Below are 14126 nucleotides of genomic sequence, written 5' to 3' on the forward strand. Positions count from 1 at the left end.
TGGAGAAAGCCTTCCAATACTCAATCTCTAGGATCTGGAGGTAGGTATTCGCAAAAGCAAAAGGAACAGGACCGACCGCGATTCGAACGCGGGGCCTAGAGATAAACTGCGTGTAACTGCAATCTCTCGCTCTACCACTGAGCTATCGATCCTACTCAGTTATTGGATGGTTTCTTTGGCTCCAACATGAGCCTATGAATGGCTAGTTGTGTCGACCCGCTTCCCGCGCAAGCCCTGAGCGGCTCCACAATGGCGGGAGATCAGATCCAGGTTCATCGCCTTCATGAGCCAGTCGGCGTAATTCTTGCAATGCCAAGTTGGGTGATGTGCTGAATGGCACCCTTGAACTTGTGTATTTCGACAACGCGGAAGTGGCGTGCGTGACAGCTTTGACATAAGTACCAGATGAGAGTGGTTATCGAAGCAGAAACTTCAGCTTGGGCTGCCTTGCGTCAAACTTGGACAAGTCACAGCGTAGACTAATACGCCAGACCGTTTCTCCCCCCTGGTTGGACTCCTCAGCGTTGTCGCAGCTGTCAAAACTTCAGGTCAAGGTATCGTGCAACCGTCGTATCACGATCAGCTCGAAAAGGAAACGATGTCGCCCTGCCATAACCAATGGGATTATGATCGTCCTCACTCCATCTTGAAACCCTGTGTCAGTCTTAGATCGGACAGTGCACAGTCTTTGGAGCGTTCATCTTGTAAACAGAATGCCTTTTCACTTGAGATGAAGCAATTTGTCAAAGTGTCGGAAGAATAGCAAGAAATTGATGGCGACCACTTTGAACGGTTCCTGTAGGTTTGCAGGTAACAATCCAGCCCAGGTCCAGTCTCGACATTCGTAATCACTTCCTGGATATAGCGATGAATTTCCGTGATGTTCATCACGCTCGGTTATATGCTGGCATTCGAGGAAGGCTGCTCCAGGACAGTGACTGAACGATGCCGCTGCCACCCGCAACATGAGAGGAAGAAAACAAAGTGCTCCGCTTTCGCAGAGGAGAGGCAGGCTGATGCGCGTTAAGCTCTGTTGCCCCATCCTCGTTCCTCGAAATTTGAGTGCTGGCTGTCGAACTTAATCCAAAGCCAGAAGCGGAATTTTCGTTGATAAAAGCTTCTCGACAGGACCGAGAAACTTCGGTGACAGATGACTGCCTGGCTCGGAACTTCGGTCACTGCCAGAACCCCCGAGTTTGCGCCTGATTCGATGGCAAGGAAAGTGACTTTTCTCCGCGTGGTTCATAAGGGCCCATGGGGATTGCGCGGGGTCTCCTCAGCCCCAGATTTGCTGCTCTCCACGTTGGCCAGGTGTCTCTGGTAGTGTCTTCCGCTCTTCCGGGGCAGACTGAGCGTCTGGTACCGTACCTGACTGACTGAGGTGACCGAAACTCATAGAGTACCGGTAATCTCAGAGAACAACCCTCCGCTCGTCCTTGAAGCCGCCGCACTACCGGATCCGGGGATGAACCCGGGCGTCAGCATTAACTGGGGTCTCGAGACAAAGTGCGCGGCACACGGTGTAAGTTGTTGGCAGGCAAAGTAAGGGAGTTGACCGAGGGTTTCGAGCTGCAGGAGCTTCCCCGCAAAGCTGGAGAAGCAGAAAGGGTGGTTGGTTGGGGTTCTGAGCGTGTTGAGGCAAGATGGGATCAACTGTTTGTATGAGAGGTTCAGCTATTCATAGGTGGCATGCGGGGAATAGATGGGGGAGCGTTTGAGAATCGCGGGGCCCCATCCGCAGCCGCCACGCTTGTGGGCAACTCTGTCAGACGCAGTGGGCATTGTCTGCGTCAGGAGGTTGGATTTGCAAAGCTCCCTTCGAGCGAAGGTGTGGAGGCTGGCCCTCATTATTGGAGTATGCCGGCGGAGGTTTCGCAGGCAGGTGGCAGCGTGCTGCGGAAATTTGGGGGAATACAGCATGAGCAACGAGCTTGCAGCCGACAGCGTGAGGCGTGAATAAGTGGCACCAAGGGCGGGGGATTGTGGGGGGACAAATTCCTATCAGCTAGGGTATTAGCAGCAAGTCCAAGTGTTGAGGCAGCGTATGCTTGGTTGTTTTCTTACCTCTGCTCTGATTCAGGGATTACGTGTGTCGTGTATCGGTATCGTGTGTCGTATGGGGCGTGGTGTTGTTGAGTTGGGGTTGCGAGCTGCATGATCCGCAGGTCCCGCTCTGGGCGAACGGAGATGAGGACTCTGAAGCTATTCGCAGCCACCTCCCTGCGACTTCGGACTAAGACTCGTGCGGCTGCTGCGCCTTTCCAAACATGGCACGCAGTAGGAAATGTCCACGAGAACCTAGGTAGGCTCGTCTCGATTTAGCTGCCTTTCTAGAATCGCGGCTTGTGGTTGTTTGCATGGCGCTTGTCCGGCCAAGTATGGTCGACTTTGGCTAAAACATATGGGTGCATATTGCGCATCATCTGTAGCTCTGTACGGAGAAGGCTCGACTTTGGATCCGACATCGAGGAGCAGACGTGGAGCATGTGAATTGTACAGTGAGAAGGTGTTGATGATGAACAGTGACGGAACCGTCGACGGGCGGGATTTAGGCCCCTGGAACGGTCAAGGCGGCTGGACTGTTTTCGGCGGGTTTGGTAGTGTGCGGCGTGAGGTGGTGTGTGGAAGAAGGAGCGAATCATGCCCGGCGTTGGGTGCTTCTCTCCCAGTAAGGCCGTTCAGATGCCGAGAGATTGCGGCGACGGGCGTCAGCGGCATGGTGTTGGGGCCCTGTAAGGTAAGGTAGTCGATCTCCACCAGAGCTTCCATTGCCCGATCACCACCAAATGGCCCAAATGCCAATGTGGATTGAAGATTGTACGGCGTATTCTCAGTGTACTCGTAGTATGACTAAGGCATGGAAAGTACCTCGTAGGGTGGGGAAGAAGGTGCGCATCCCGACTATCCGCGCTTCCTGCCTTCCGGACAAGCGAGTGGTGTCATGATATGACGGACTTTCTATTGTTCTTTCCCAATGGCTCTGAGCAACTTTGGTTCATTGCGGGAGTTTTTTTCCAAGTGGAAACGTGCAGGGAGGGATTAAAAAAGAATATCCCAGATTAAAAAAAGGAGACTCACTAGAAGACGAGGATCTGGACATGGATCCGGCAGCTCCCGAAATGGGAAATGGGCTCTGCGTGGTGCTGTTTTCCCACTGCTGTGGCGCGGGCCTGCCGTGGCTTTGGCCGCATCTAATTCGTCCCATCTCGTGATTCTCCATCTTCAGCTTAGAATCTGGTGCTTTTCTGGTAGTTCTTCGGCCTTACAGCTCAAAATCTCTTCAGCAACACCGCAACATGCAATCCATCGGCCCTGTCTCGCAACTGCGTTTATTCGGAACAGGTCATCATGGAATCAAAGATGGATACTGCTAGAATCCCACTCGGGATGTCTCGCCTGCATCTTCGCCGTCACTTTCGGTCTCGTATCTATCAGATCAGATCAGGTCCGCCGATCCAATCCAGACACAAAGAACATGCAGGAAAGCAAGCTGCCATGGCATGGGACGGTGTGTAATACTGAGCCGGAGCTGGCAAAAACGTACATGATTGTATGGACCTGCCAACAAAACCCAACCCAACCTGCCGGCGACGGCCGTCAACCAAACAAAGATGCTTCAACTTCCAAGAACAGGAAGAAGAGGGAACTCTCAACACGGTCGTGGTTCCACCCTTCCCACTGCTCACAGTCAGAGCTGCAGACGAAGCCCACTCCCCACTCGCCTCGACGTCGTTCACTGTGGGTTGCGCTGTGCTCCGACGTCAATTCGCGCCTATCAGGTGGAGTTGCCGGTTCCTTCGTCAATCATTCCCCCTATCCATGCCATGGACAAGAACTTCAATCGAAGGAAGCCTCGAGACTGAGAGTCGAGAACGTATCAAAACTTCCATCTATCCATTGCCTGCTGGCTGTCCTGACGCACCAACACCCTTGATCCTAGCTCACACATCCCACACCACACTTTACCTTACTGTGTATAGTGGTGCGTGTGTAGGGTCTCCAAGTCTCAGGGGGCGCCTCATGGCATATCCAGCCCGTCGTCCGCTATCCGCGCCCTCGGTCGACAGCAGCCGTTGCATCGACGATGCATCCCAGAACCGTGAATGTGCATCAAGTACCTCTTCATGGTACCTCTGCACTGGGGAAAGCTGCTTCTGAGGCCAATCACGGTCCAACACCGACATGCTCTTACGCTCCCGCTTGCCCTAACACCGCGCGGGGTAATACTGCGTAAATGGTTCCCTTTGTACCTAGCCTTCTTTTCCAAGGTAGCAGTAGCAGCACTACAACTTTCTCCCCCAACCCGGTGGAGCGAAACCGCGGGCAGCCCGTTGCTGCGAGCCTCGAGTCTGCAAGTGCAGGCAGAGCGACTCGGGACGTGCAGGAAGCGCCGCCGTGGAATGGAGCCCGGCGGGAGCCCCAACCCGCGCGTGTACGAGTATGTACCTCGCAATGCACAGTACATGGCAGCCATCGGGCAGAGAGACCAGCCGCTCTTCCCTTCCTCCTTTGGGTTCTCCAACAACTTCACAGAGCTTTGCTTGATGTGCGGTGATCCGGCCCACCTGGGACCCGGCCGTGGCCTTGGCTTTCCCTCACATTTTTTGCAAAAGTTGGGGGTGTCAACTGGGTGTGTACTTTGTCAGTTTTGTATGGTGTGTCTCGAACTCCTTCTGCCACTGTGAGGGGTAAAGCTCCGTAGACTGCGGTTCCTGGCCTGTCGTCAACATCATACGTTTTTTGCTCTAGCCTTGTCCAGTGGATGCCCAGTCGGCCCTGATACCACACCTCACCTCACTCGTCCGAGCCGTCTCTTCCCAGTCCTTCGTGCTTTGCCTCCTCTCAGCTTGGAAGGCTCAACCCACTTTATCCTTCTCTCCGGTACTGCTTCACCATGCCATGCGCCACTTGACATGACAGATGTACCAAAGTATCTCGCCCAGAACGTCCATCCCTGACACGAACCGTCCGGTGCCGTACCGAGCTTCCCCCAGCTGTTGGAGAGCAGACCACTGCCACCCTCACCACCACCCCCACTTCTCACTTATACCACCGTTCCTGGCCATGCTCAAGATGTTGCTCTCATCTCTATATAAGACCAGCGTCGCCATGCTCTGGTTTCCCGTCTGATCAGATCAAGCGATCCAAGCTCAACAGCCTTCCATCTCACATTCCAATCTCTTCCACTATTTCACAGGAAGATCCCAGATTTCATCTGTACTTCAGAGACATCTTTATACACACACACTCACACACATCACCGACACAAACTATCATAATGGCCGCTCCCGAGATCCCCACCGAGCAATGGGCTCAGGTTATCGAGAAGACTGGAGGCCGTATGTCACCACATCATCCCTCGTAGCTGTTTCATATATCGCTAACATCATACCCTAGCCGCCGTCTACAAGAAGATTCCCGTCCAGAAGCCCGCCTCTGATGAGGTCTTGATCAACGTCAAGTACTCCGGTGTCTGCCACACCGATCTCCACGCCATGATGGGCGACTGGCCCCTCGACACCAAGATGCCCCTCGTCGGTGGCCACGAGGGCGCCGGCGTCGTCGTCGCTCGCGGCGAACTCGTCAAGGACGTCGAGATTGGCGACTACGCCGGTATCAAGTGGCTCAACGGCTCCTGCCTCGCCTGCACCTTCTGCCAGGACGCCGACGAGCCCCTCTGCCCCCACGCCCTGCTCTCCGGTTACACCGTCGATGGCAGCTTCCAGCAGTACGCCATTGCAAAGGCCGCTCACGTTGCCCGCATCCCCAAGGACGTCAGCCTCGAGGCCGTGTCCCCCGTCCTCTGCGCTGGTATCACCGTCTACAAGGGTCTCAAGGAGTCCGGCGTCCGTGCCGGCCAGTGGGTCGCCATTGTCGGTGCCGGTGGCGGTCTCGGCTCCCTTGCTCTGCAGTACGCCAAGGCCATGGGAATCCACACCGTTGCCATTGACGGCGGCGCGGAGAAGGGCGAAATGTGCAAGAAGCTCGGTGCCACCGAGTACGTCGACTTCACCACTTCGTCCGACCTCGTCGCGGACGTCAAGAAGGCCACCCCCGAGGGTCTCGGCCCCCACGCCGTCATCCTGCTCGCCGTCAGCGAGAAGCCCTTCCAGCAGGCCACCCAGTACGTCCGCTCCCGCGGCACCGTCGTCTGCATCGGCCTGCCCGCCAACGCCTACCTTCGCGCCCCCGTCTTCGACACCGTCATCCGCATGATCAACATCAAGGGCAGCTACGTCGGTAACCGCAAGGACACCGCCGAGGCCCTCGAGTTCTTCCGCCGCGGCCTCATCAACGCACCGTTCAAGACCGTCGGCCTGAGCCAGCTCAACGAGGTCTTTGACATGATGAAGAAGGGCCAGATTGCCGGCCGCTACGTCGTCGACACCAGCAAATAGACGAACGAGACAAGATCTCGAAATAAAAAGTTGTGGGGGCGTAATGTGAACTCTTGAGAGACCAAAAAGGTTGGGGCCTTAACGGCGGCGGTTGGGTGGCGGCGGCAGTGGTTGTGTTTCACGGCGGGCGAGTGGATGAAATTTGACGTCTTTTTTTAAAGGGGCTTTTGTTTAGGATACCTAACCTGGGAGGGAGTTCAGCGTGTATGATACATATCTTTCTCGTTCTATTGGAAACGAGTAATGAACAAAATTGGAAACATTCTGCATTCTTCTTTGAGCTTGTGACACTTGTGAGAGACTCTTGACTTGTTACAGACTGGCTAGAAGACAGATGGCCACATGTTGATAGTCACTAGAGTTCAAACCACAAGTACTCACGAATATCAGTCTTGGCATACATGTTAGCAGGGCAATAGTCTCCCAGCTAATTAAAAGTGCATGGAATCGGATTACCAGGATTTTGGGATACAGGAGGGAATGGGTATTGCCCATCTCATCTAGCGACTGGTCACTATTCTAACAGTGAGGAATCAATGTGCAGCGACCATGCTGATTCTGTGTTCTGCATCAAGTACAATCGTGACTATGAATCCATACATAGCATGGTCAGTCGTATCAACCAAACAGTTTATGCAGTTAACTGCTCTCATTGAAATCAAATCGGGTGGATGGAGTAAGATGAGGCGAGAAGACGCATAACATCAGTTATCTGGGCACCCATCCCAACCATGGAGAGTGGGCAGCTCCTCGTTTGCACGTGCAAAAAAAGGCATGACAAGAAGTGGTCATGATTTTGATTCTCGTAAATAGTGGTGGTGGTAGCCTTTTGGAGATAAGTTTGGGCTTGCAGTCTCTATAGCAAAAATTCCCACATTTATGAACCACCAGGGCCGCCCAACAACGCAAACCGTCTAACGATGCTCGGGCCATACTCCTCATACTATCACGCAAGTCAGCAAAGTCCCTCACAATGAGGATGAATGAAAGGCTTACCTCAGCCTTGGTGTGGCAGTAGGAACGGAACTCGGGCGTCTGCCCCAGCAAACTACCACCAAACCAGGGACCATGTCTCTGCCTCTTGTGCGTGATGACCTGGACTTCCAAGCCACCAGACTTAGCACCACCGCTGCGAACCTCACTGGCCCGGATGCGGGCATCAACCAGTTGCTTGATGTCTCTCTGCAAGCGACGACCGAAATCCTTGTACAGGGTGCTTCCGCCGGAAAGAACAATGTTCTTGTAGAGACCACGACGCACATCGATAGGGGAGGCCTGAATGACGTTGTCGACCACGGTGGGAAGGGGTGTGAGGAAGTCGGAGCTGTAGATCTCGGGGTTGAAGAAGATCTCGGGGGCGAGGAAACGCTCGTATCCGACATCGACGGAGACCTGACGGCCACCAGGGTGAAGCACCGGGTGCTTGATGAAGCGGGTGGGGTCCCGGTCGTAGCGAGAGAACTCCTTCACAATATCGGGGCAGACATAGCAGTGCTGCTCCTTGATCTCCTGGGCCGTCTTCAGCGACGAGTCCGGCTCGCCTCTATCACGCAGCAGTGACTGCACGAAGTAGGTCAGGTCGCGACCCGCGATGGGGATCGACTTGATGGAGGATCCGATGACGTATCCCTCAGCGACAGGGATGACGTGGGTGACACCGTCACCAGAGTCAATGACCGTACCGGTCAAAGATCGGTCGTGGACCTTGGAAGAGGTCCATGAGGCGGCAAGGGCAAGCACGGCCTGGACGGCGATGTACAGACCGGCGCAGTTGAAGGACTCGAAGAAGATTTCGGCCGTGTTCTCGCGGTTTTCGGGGGGGTTCAGGGGCTATGACAAAGTCAGCTTGGACTCTTCCGCTACTTTTTAAAGGATATCCCGTATCGTACCGGTTCGGTGAGGAGGAAGAAGTGGTCTTCGGGTTCTACGCGGAGGTACTTGAAGATGGAGTTGGACCAGAATCGTTCCATGTGATCCTGCAAGCGGTCAGCCCAAGCCCAGCACAGTTGAATCCTTGATGTGACGAACCCAGTTCTCTATTTGGCCGTGGCGAATAGGGTAGTGAAGACCATAGCCTGAAATCTTGGTCAGTAGCTGTCAACCAAGAACACGTTCGTCGCATCCAACTAACCAGGTCCTCCAGAAGCAGCAATGGCCTCATCACCAATGAAGAAGTCGAGGTCCTCGGTTCCGCGCTTCGAGTTCAAATGTCCGCCGGAACCTGCGCCGCCGGTAAGGAAGGATGGCTTATTCGCGACAGCTGGGCGGCCGGAGCCCGTTCCTCCTGCACTTCCAGCAGCACCTTTCGTCGCAATGGCGGTCGGGAATACGAAGGACGGGGAGTCGTTGCCGGCGAAACCTGATTAAGATGTCAGAGATAGGTATCGGGATATGTGTGATAGAGCTGCTCAATTGGCATACCGAGCTTCGAGAATCCCGTGCCGCTGTTGATGACCTGTTAGCTGGCGATGGTCTCACTGACGTCTGCCTCGGGGGATGCGGGGCAGGGTGACATTGGTGGCTTACTTGTCCATGACAACGGCAGGCGTTTGGTTCGCCATCGTGAATGTGTTTTCGGATGCGCTCGGGGAGACTCTAGCTCAGTTGCGGCATCAATGAAGGGGTGAACAGGTCGTCGAGGCTTTGGATGTGTCGTGGAGTTGATTACGACGTACGTCCCAAGGTAGCCGGAAGTGTGTGCCTTGTCACCGATGGAAGCTCCCAACCTGCGGCTGTGCATCAGAGTGGGTGGATTCTCCAGCCATGGGAGAGGTCGGTGCCCCACCACTAAGCCCCACCAAGACATTCAGAAGGGAAAGACGGTGTATGCTGGTTTGCACTGTCATCCAACACTGTAACAAACTTAGCTAAGCAAGTTGTACTGCTTCCAGATTCAACGACACTTGATCGCTCATGCCGTGAGGTCTATCAGGAAATATAGAGCCGTTCCTTTTCTTACGTGGACTGAAACTCAGGGAATCTTTTTTCCTGCATATTATTAAACCCGTCTATCTGTATTAGCCTTTGAGTCAGATGCGGGTGGACAAAGTGGAAGACATCTGCAATCTCAGACTCGCTGGGAGCTAGTCCTTTCCCTCTCACATATGCTGGAAATTCCAACATTGATCAGGCATCTGCTCTGATACCTCATTTGACAGTCCACACTCAACCGAAAGAACTCACCTCACTGTTTTTTCCCTTCTTCTGGCCTTGTTTAGCGAACGCGTGGCTTCAGGAAGGAGCCCGGACACACTGGGTCCCACTGAATGCTCTGCTACCGCCTTACACCATCGACCCTTCCTTCTTCAACAGTCGGCACTTCGGCTTTGCTGAACCGATGCGGAAACCCCTCTAGACCTTAAAGTCTTGCAGCTTCTCTTTGGCTGTTTTTTTAAGCCACAATCCTCACACCTTATTTCTTCTCTTTACCTAGGACCACCTTTCCGCTCCATCTCATAGATGGTAGTCGAACGGCCCGGAGGATAAGCCTTCAACTTCGTTGCGTCCTAGCATTTTTCATTTGGGGTGCATTGGCGAGGTGCTACAGCCGTCAAGTCTCAACAGCACGACTTCGGGCCTGGTTCCCAGCAACACCGTCGACTGACCAACCCGGCACCCCAAGTTTTATCTCCAAATTATCGACTATCATTGCCTGCCAGGCCACACTTGAGCATCACTTTCTTTGGACTCAAAGGCACACTGCGCTGCAGCCAATGTGGACCAGAAGCTCGTAGCCAGCAACGCCACCCATACTCTTCACCGACATAACCTACAAGTGTCTCCCACAACAGCGGCCGAAGGGGAGCTCTCAGGGCACGGAACACCAAGCTCGACCGGGCTGAAAGTGGAATGGAACCGCTGGCCCCTGAGATCAAGCACAACCCAGCCACCACAGCTGCGGGACGTGAAACAAGCCCTGCGGAAACCACCAAGGTCCAAGGTCACAGAACCAACCGTCCAAAAAAGGTGGGAGGTGCTGATGGCACAGTCGACCGAGTGTTCAAGCGAAAGCACAAAGGAAAGTTTACGGGTGCTATTTTCATCCACGCCGGCGCCGGCTTTCACAGTCATCAGAACGAGCGAGTCCATCTAGAGGCTTGCAGCGAGTACGTTGACCGCCAGGCCTTTATAACATCAATGCTAACATCATCAGTGCGGCTTCTATGGGAATGAAGTTCCTCAAATCAGGTGCCACTGCAACGGAAGCCGTCGAAGCTGCTCTGCGTGTTCTCGAAGACAAAGAGATCACCAATGCCGGTTATGGCTCGAATTTGTCAATGGACGGGACGGTGGAATGCGATGCAACTATCGTTGACCATTTAGGAAGAAGCGGTGCCTGCGGAGCAGTTCCCAGTTAGTCAATTCTTGATTTTTGAGAGCCGAGACTCTGGCTGACATTGATCCTATAGACATCAGAAATCCGATCTGTCTAGCAAAGCTGATTCTGGACAAGAGCAATCAGCCGTTATCGTTGCGTCGAGTACCTCCAAACATTTTGGTAGGGGAGGGCGCCAAAAGCTTCTCGGTGGAAAATGGGATGCAAATCGTGCCCAACGACTACCTCATTTCCAAGAACGCGAGGGATCGATTCCTGCGCTGGCAGGAGGACCTCAAGCGGGCGGAGGACAAAGTCAAGCAAGCAGGCGCCCGCAAAACACTCGAGGAACCAGCTGAGAACTGTCAGCAGTATGACAACATGCCGACAACTGTACCTTCCCGGATCTACCAAAGCCAGCAGAGAGACCATGCCAATGCTATTCTCAATGGAACATGGAACGAGGGCCAGCCAGATTCACCCCACCGAGGCTCACCAGTGCCCGAGCAGAAGCAGGGCTATCCTCGGATTACACCTCCGAGGGCAACAATTGAGAGATCCCCATTGAGTCATGTGGGAGCCTCGATACCCTCCGTGAACAGATCTCGGCCTCACATACTGCAAGAGAGAGACCCTCTGACGTCCCCTTCCAGCCACTTGGCGGAAGAAGGAAATCGTGATGGTACAATGTCATCTCAGTGGACAGACGGGGCTAGACATGCAAGTACAATTGCACAGTTGCAGGGTTGCAGCCCTCGTGGACTTAAGAGGCCGTTTTCTGCGACTGAATTGGATCACGAGGACGTCATCACCGACACCGTTGGAGCCATAGCTATCGATGAAAGAGGGAACATTGCGGCAGGCTCATCCTCTGGAGGCATCGGAATGAAACATCGCGGACGTATAGGCCCCGCTGCTCTGGTTGGCATCGGTACTGCTGTCGTTCCCTGCGATCCCGAAGATCCAGACAAGGTCAGTGTTGCCGCGGTGACCAGCGGTACGGGAGAGCATATGGCCACCACCATGGCGTCTCAACGGTGTGCTGAACGGATCTATGGCAGCACCCGTCGTGGACCGAACGGCAGAGACATCGAAGAGTGGGATGAAGACGCTATCATGGAGTCCTTCATCACGAACGACTTCATGGGCCACCCTGGCGTCAAAAACTGCAACTCGGTCGGGGCAATCGGTGTGATGACAGTCAAGAAGACACGGACAGGGTACTACTTATACTTTGCCCACAACACTGACTCTTTCGCACTCGCCTCGATGGGTGGTTCCGACAAGGAGCCCGTGTGTGTCATGTCTCGTCTTGGAGAATCGGCTCAAGTCACAAGGGGCGCTCGAAGAATACGAGTTGAACTTGGAATATGAACGCAGGGACAATGATGTGCTTGGCCGGGGGTTGGACGAGCACAACCAAAGATGGTGAGTCTAGACGGTACACTTTTGTGGTCAAATGGCGCAAAGTTGAACAGCAACACGGCTAGACCTGAGAGAGCCAGGAGCGGCTGTAGTTATTCTTACTTGGTAGTGATACCCCTTCTTAGTGCAGCATGCATTCCTCCTAGAGCATCATCTGGAGGGTAATTCAGGTAGAAAACAAGAAACATGCTTCAGGCATATGATTTCCCAAAGAGATAAGATGTTTATGAACCATCGTTCGGAATTTCAATTCCATCCTCTCTTTAGAGGGAACTTTATCGTGCCATTATATGTCCTAAACGCCTGATTCAACTCAACCGCAACGACGGGCCATTATCTGCTTAATTCCGTGCGAGGCTGAGCGACCTCAAGAAACGAAGTAGATCCATGCAGTCCCACCCCCTGGTCTGCGATGGAATTCGCTACTCGTTATGATCTGGGTCGAGTAACTGGGTGCTACTCGCGATATGGAGCCATCTTGAGACTTTGAGCCATGGGCAACAGGCTGGCGGCATCATGTCATGCTGGCCGCCTATAAATCACATATATCGCACTCCTGGTGATGTTTCTGCGTCAAGGCCAGCCCGCGATTACCATTCCTTGAATGATGTCCATGCTTTGTGCCATGTGCCTTATCCTGGACGAGGGGTGCCCGCCGCGCTGCCCGTTTCCTCCCTGATATGGCCGTTCGCCAGAACTGTCTTCTTCTTCTTCTTTTTCCTGCGCGGTATAACGGCAGGCTTGGCACCATAGCTGCCGAGAGAGAGCTTGGTGCCGCAGGTTAGGCACTCTGAGTTTTCGGGCACGTCGCAGAAGATGCTGAGGCAGATGCTGCAGACGAAGCCCGTATCGACGACGCGGCCGTGGCAGAAGCAGGCGGCGCGGAAGTCGACGGTGTGATGGGTTGGCGGGATGAGGGAGGAGCGAGCCTCTGCGTCGGCGGAGTAGGCGAACATGAGATAGCTGAGGAGGCCGCGGGGACTGGCGGCTTGCATGAAGGTGCCGTCGGTGATGTAGCTCGCCTGCTGGAGGAAGGTTGCGTCGCCGGAGAGGGCGAGGGTGTCGATGGGGATCTGAGAATGGGCGGCGGCGAAGACGGCGTTCATGGTGGAGATGTACTGGACGGGCTCCGAGTCGGAGACGGAGAGGATGAAGATTCGGGCGCGGAGGCGGCTGAGGGCGGAGGAGGTCGGGCGGGCCACATCGGGGGCCTTGTTGGTCTCGTTGAGGGAGAGGGAGGTCTTGTTGATGTGGGTGAGGGCGAGGGTGAGGGCGCCCGAGAGCTGGGTCGTCGTGCAGGCTAGGTCGGCCTCGGTGGTTGCGTCGACGAGCTGGCGCATCGCGGCCATGACGGCGGCCTCGATCTGAGCGAACTGGGGGAACTTATTGGCCGAAGACTGGTTTGGCGTCGGCGCAAAGGAGTCCACGCCCGTCATTGCGATATCTTCAGAGTTTGCGGTGCCGTTTGTCGCGGCGCCGGGCTTTGAAGGGTAGAGCCATACGGCACGGTTGCTGTGAGAGGCAATGATGGCGACCTGGTTCGCATTGCTGAAGGCGAGGTGGGCGTTGACGAAGACCAGTATGTTGGCGATGGCCTTTGAGAGTGGAAGGACATCGTTGAGGGCGGCCCAGGCTCGAGGGTTCGTGTCGATGACGATTGACAGGAGGGAGGGAGTGGCCTCGTGCGAGGAGACCTCGTAATGGTCCGAAGCGTCGACGGCGTTCATGGCGGAGGAGGATGTAGTAGTCGACGATGGCCTCGAAGGGCGGCGGGCGCCTGGTCGCGAGAGAGTGTCACGGGCGGAGCATCTGCGATTTGGCTGTAAGAGGTTTTGGAAGTCTGTGGGTTGTATTGACTATCCCAGGGACCTCGTTTGATTCGGACCCCGTCCGATCCTACTTTCCTGAAGCCAAGCGGGTAGAATTGGTCTCTTGGCGCAGTGTCATTCACCAACAGAAAAGGTAAGCTGCTCTTTTTTTTTTCCCTC

General features: G+C 54.6%; 4 protein-coding genes and 1 non-coding gene across 5 annotated transcripts; 2 read left to right on the top strand and 3 right to left on the bottom strand.

Annotated features, from left to right (window-relative positions):
• Window positions 1–67: 67 nt before the first annotated feature.
• BDZ83DRAFT_t97 lies at window positions 68–152 on the bottom strand. Its single transcript has one exon. It is a non-coding gene; the product is annotated as a tRNA-Cys (tRNA).
• Window positions 153–5278: 5126 nt separating this feature from the next.
• Window positions 5279–6398, top strand: BDZ83DRAFT_573049 (alcohol dehydrogenase 1; the record flags this gene model as incomplete). Its single annotated transcript, XM_060504582.1, has 2 exons — window positions 5279–5339; window positions 5398–6398. 2 exons carry the CDS (start codon window positions 5279–5281, stop codon window positions 6396–6398), a joined length of 1062 nt encoding a protein of 353 aa, XP_060367281.1.
• A 511-nt stretch (window positions 6399–6909) lies between these two features.
• Window positions 6910–9156, bottom strand: BDZ83DRAFT_223342 (actin-like protein 3). Its single transcript, XM_060501756.1, has 7 exons — window positions 8925–9156; window positions 8820–8842; window positions 8530–8757; window positions 8427–8473; window positions 8288–8374; window positions 7395–8228; window positions 6910–7341 (listed from the first exon to the last, which is right to left on the bottom strand). Exons 1-7 carry the CDS (start codon window positions 8957–8959, stop codon window positions 7276–7278), a joined length of 1320 nt encoding a protein of 439 aa, XP_060367282.1. The 5' UTR covers window positions 8960–9156; the 3' UTR covers window positions 6910–7275.
• Window positions 9157–10561: 1405 nt separating this feature from the next.
• BDZ83DRAFT_573023 (threonine aspartase) lies at window positions 10562–12087 on the top strand (the record flags this gene model as incomplete). Its single annotated transcript, XM_060504580.1, has 2 exons — window positions 10562–10751; window positions 10808–12087. 2 exons carry the CDS (start codon window positions 10562–10564, stop codon window positions 12085–12087), a joined length of 1470 nt encoding a protein of 489 aa, XP_060367283.1.
• Window positions 12088–12770: 683 nt separating this feature from the next.
• On the bottom strand, window positions 12771–13865 carry BDZ83DRAFT_572996 (transcription factor tfb4; the record flags this gene model as incomplete). Its single annotated transcript, XM_060504578.1, has 1 exon — window positions 12771–13865. The coding sequence occupies one exon, from the start codon at window positions 13863–13865 to the stop codon at window positions 12771–12773; it is 1095 nt and encodes a 364-aa protein (XP_060367284.1).
• Between the last annotated feature and the right edge of the window lie 261 nt (window positions 13866–14126).

This window comes from Colletotrichum acutatum (genome assembly GCF_030867785.1).
Source record: "Colletotrichum acutatum strain CBS 112980 chromosome Unknown BDZ83scaffold_26, whole genome shotgun sequence".
Lineage (NCBI taxonomy): Eukaryota > Fungi > Ascomycota > Sordariomycetes > Glomerellales > Glomerellaceae > Colletotrichum > Colletotrichum acutatum.

What these genes read in the sequence shown, in the direction of transcription:
- BDZ83DRAFT_223342 (XM_060501756.1), bottom strand. Translation starts at nt 8,959, where the DNA reads ATGGCGAACCAAACGCCTGCCGTTGTCATGGACAA. An exon ending in CACGGGATTCTCGAAGCTCG is followed by an intron (nt 8,758 to 8,819) that starts GTATGCCAATTG and finishes CATCTTAATCAG; the next exon opens with GTTTCGCCGGCAACGACTCC. An exon ending in ACTGCCACACCAAGGCTGAG is followed by an intron (nt 7,342 to 7,394) that starts GTAAGCCTTTCA and finishes CTTGCGTGATAG; the next exon opens with TATGAGGAGTATGGCCCGAG.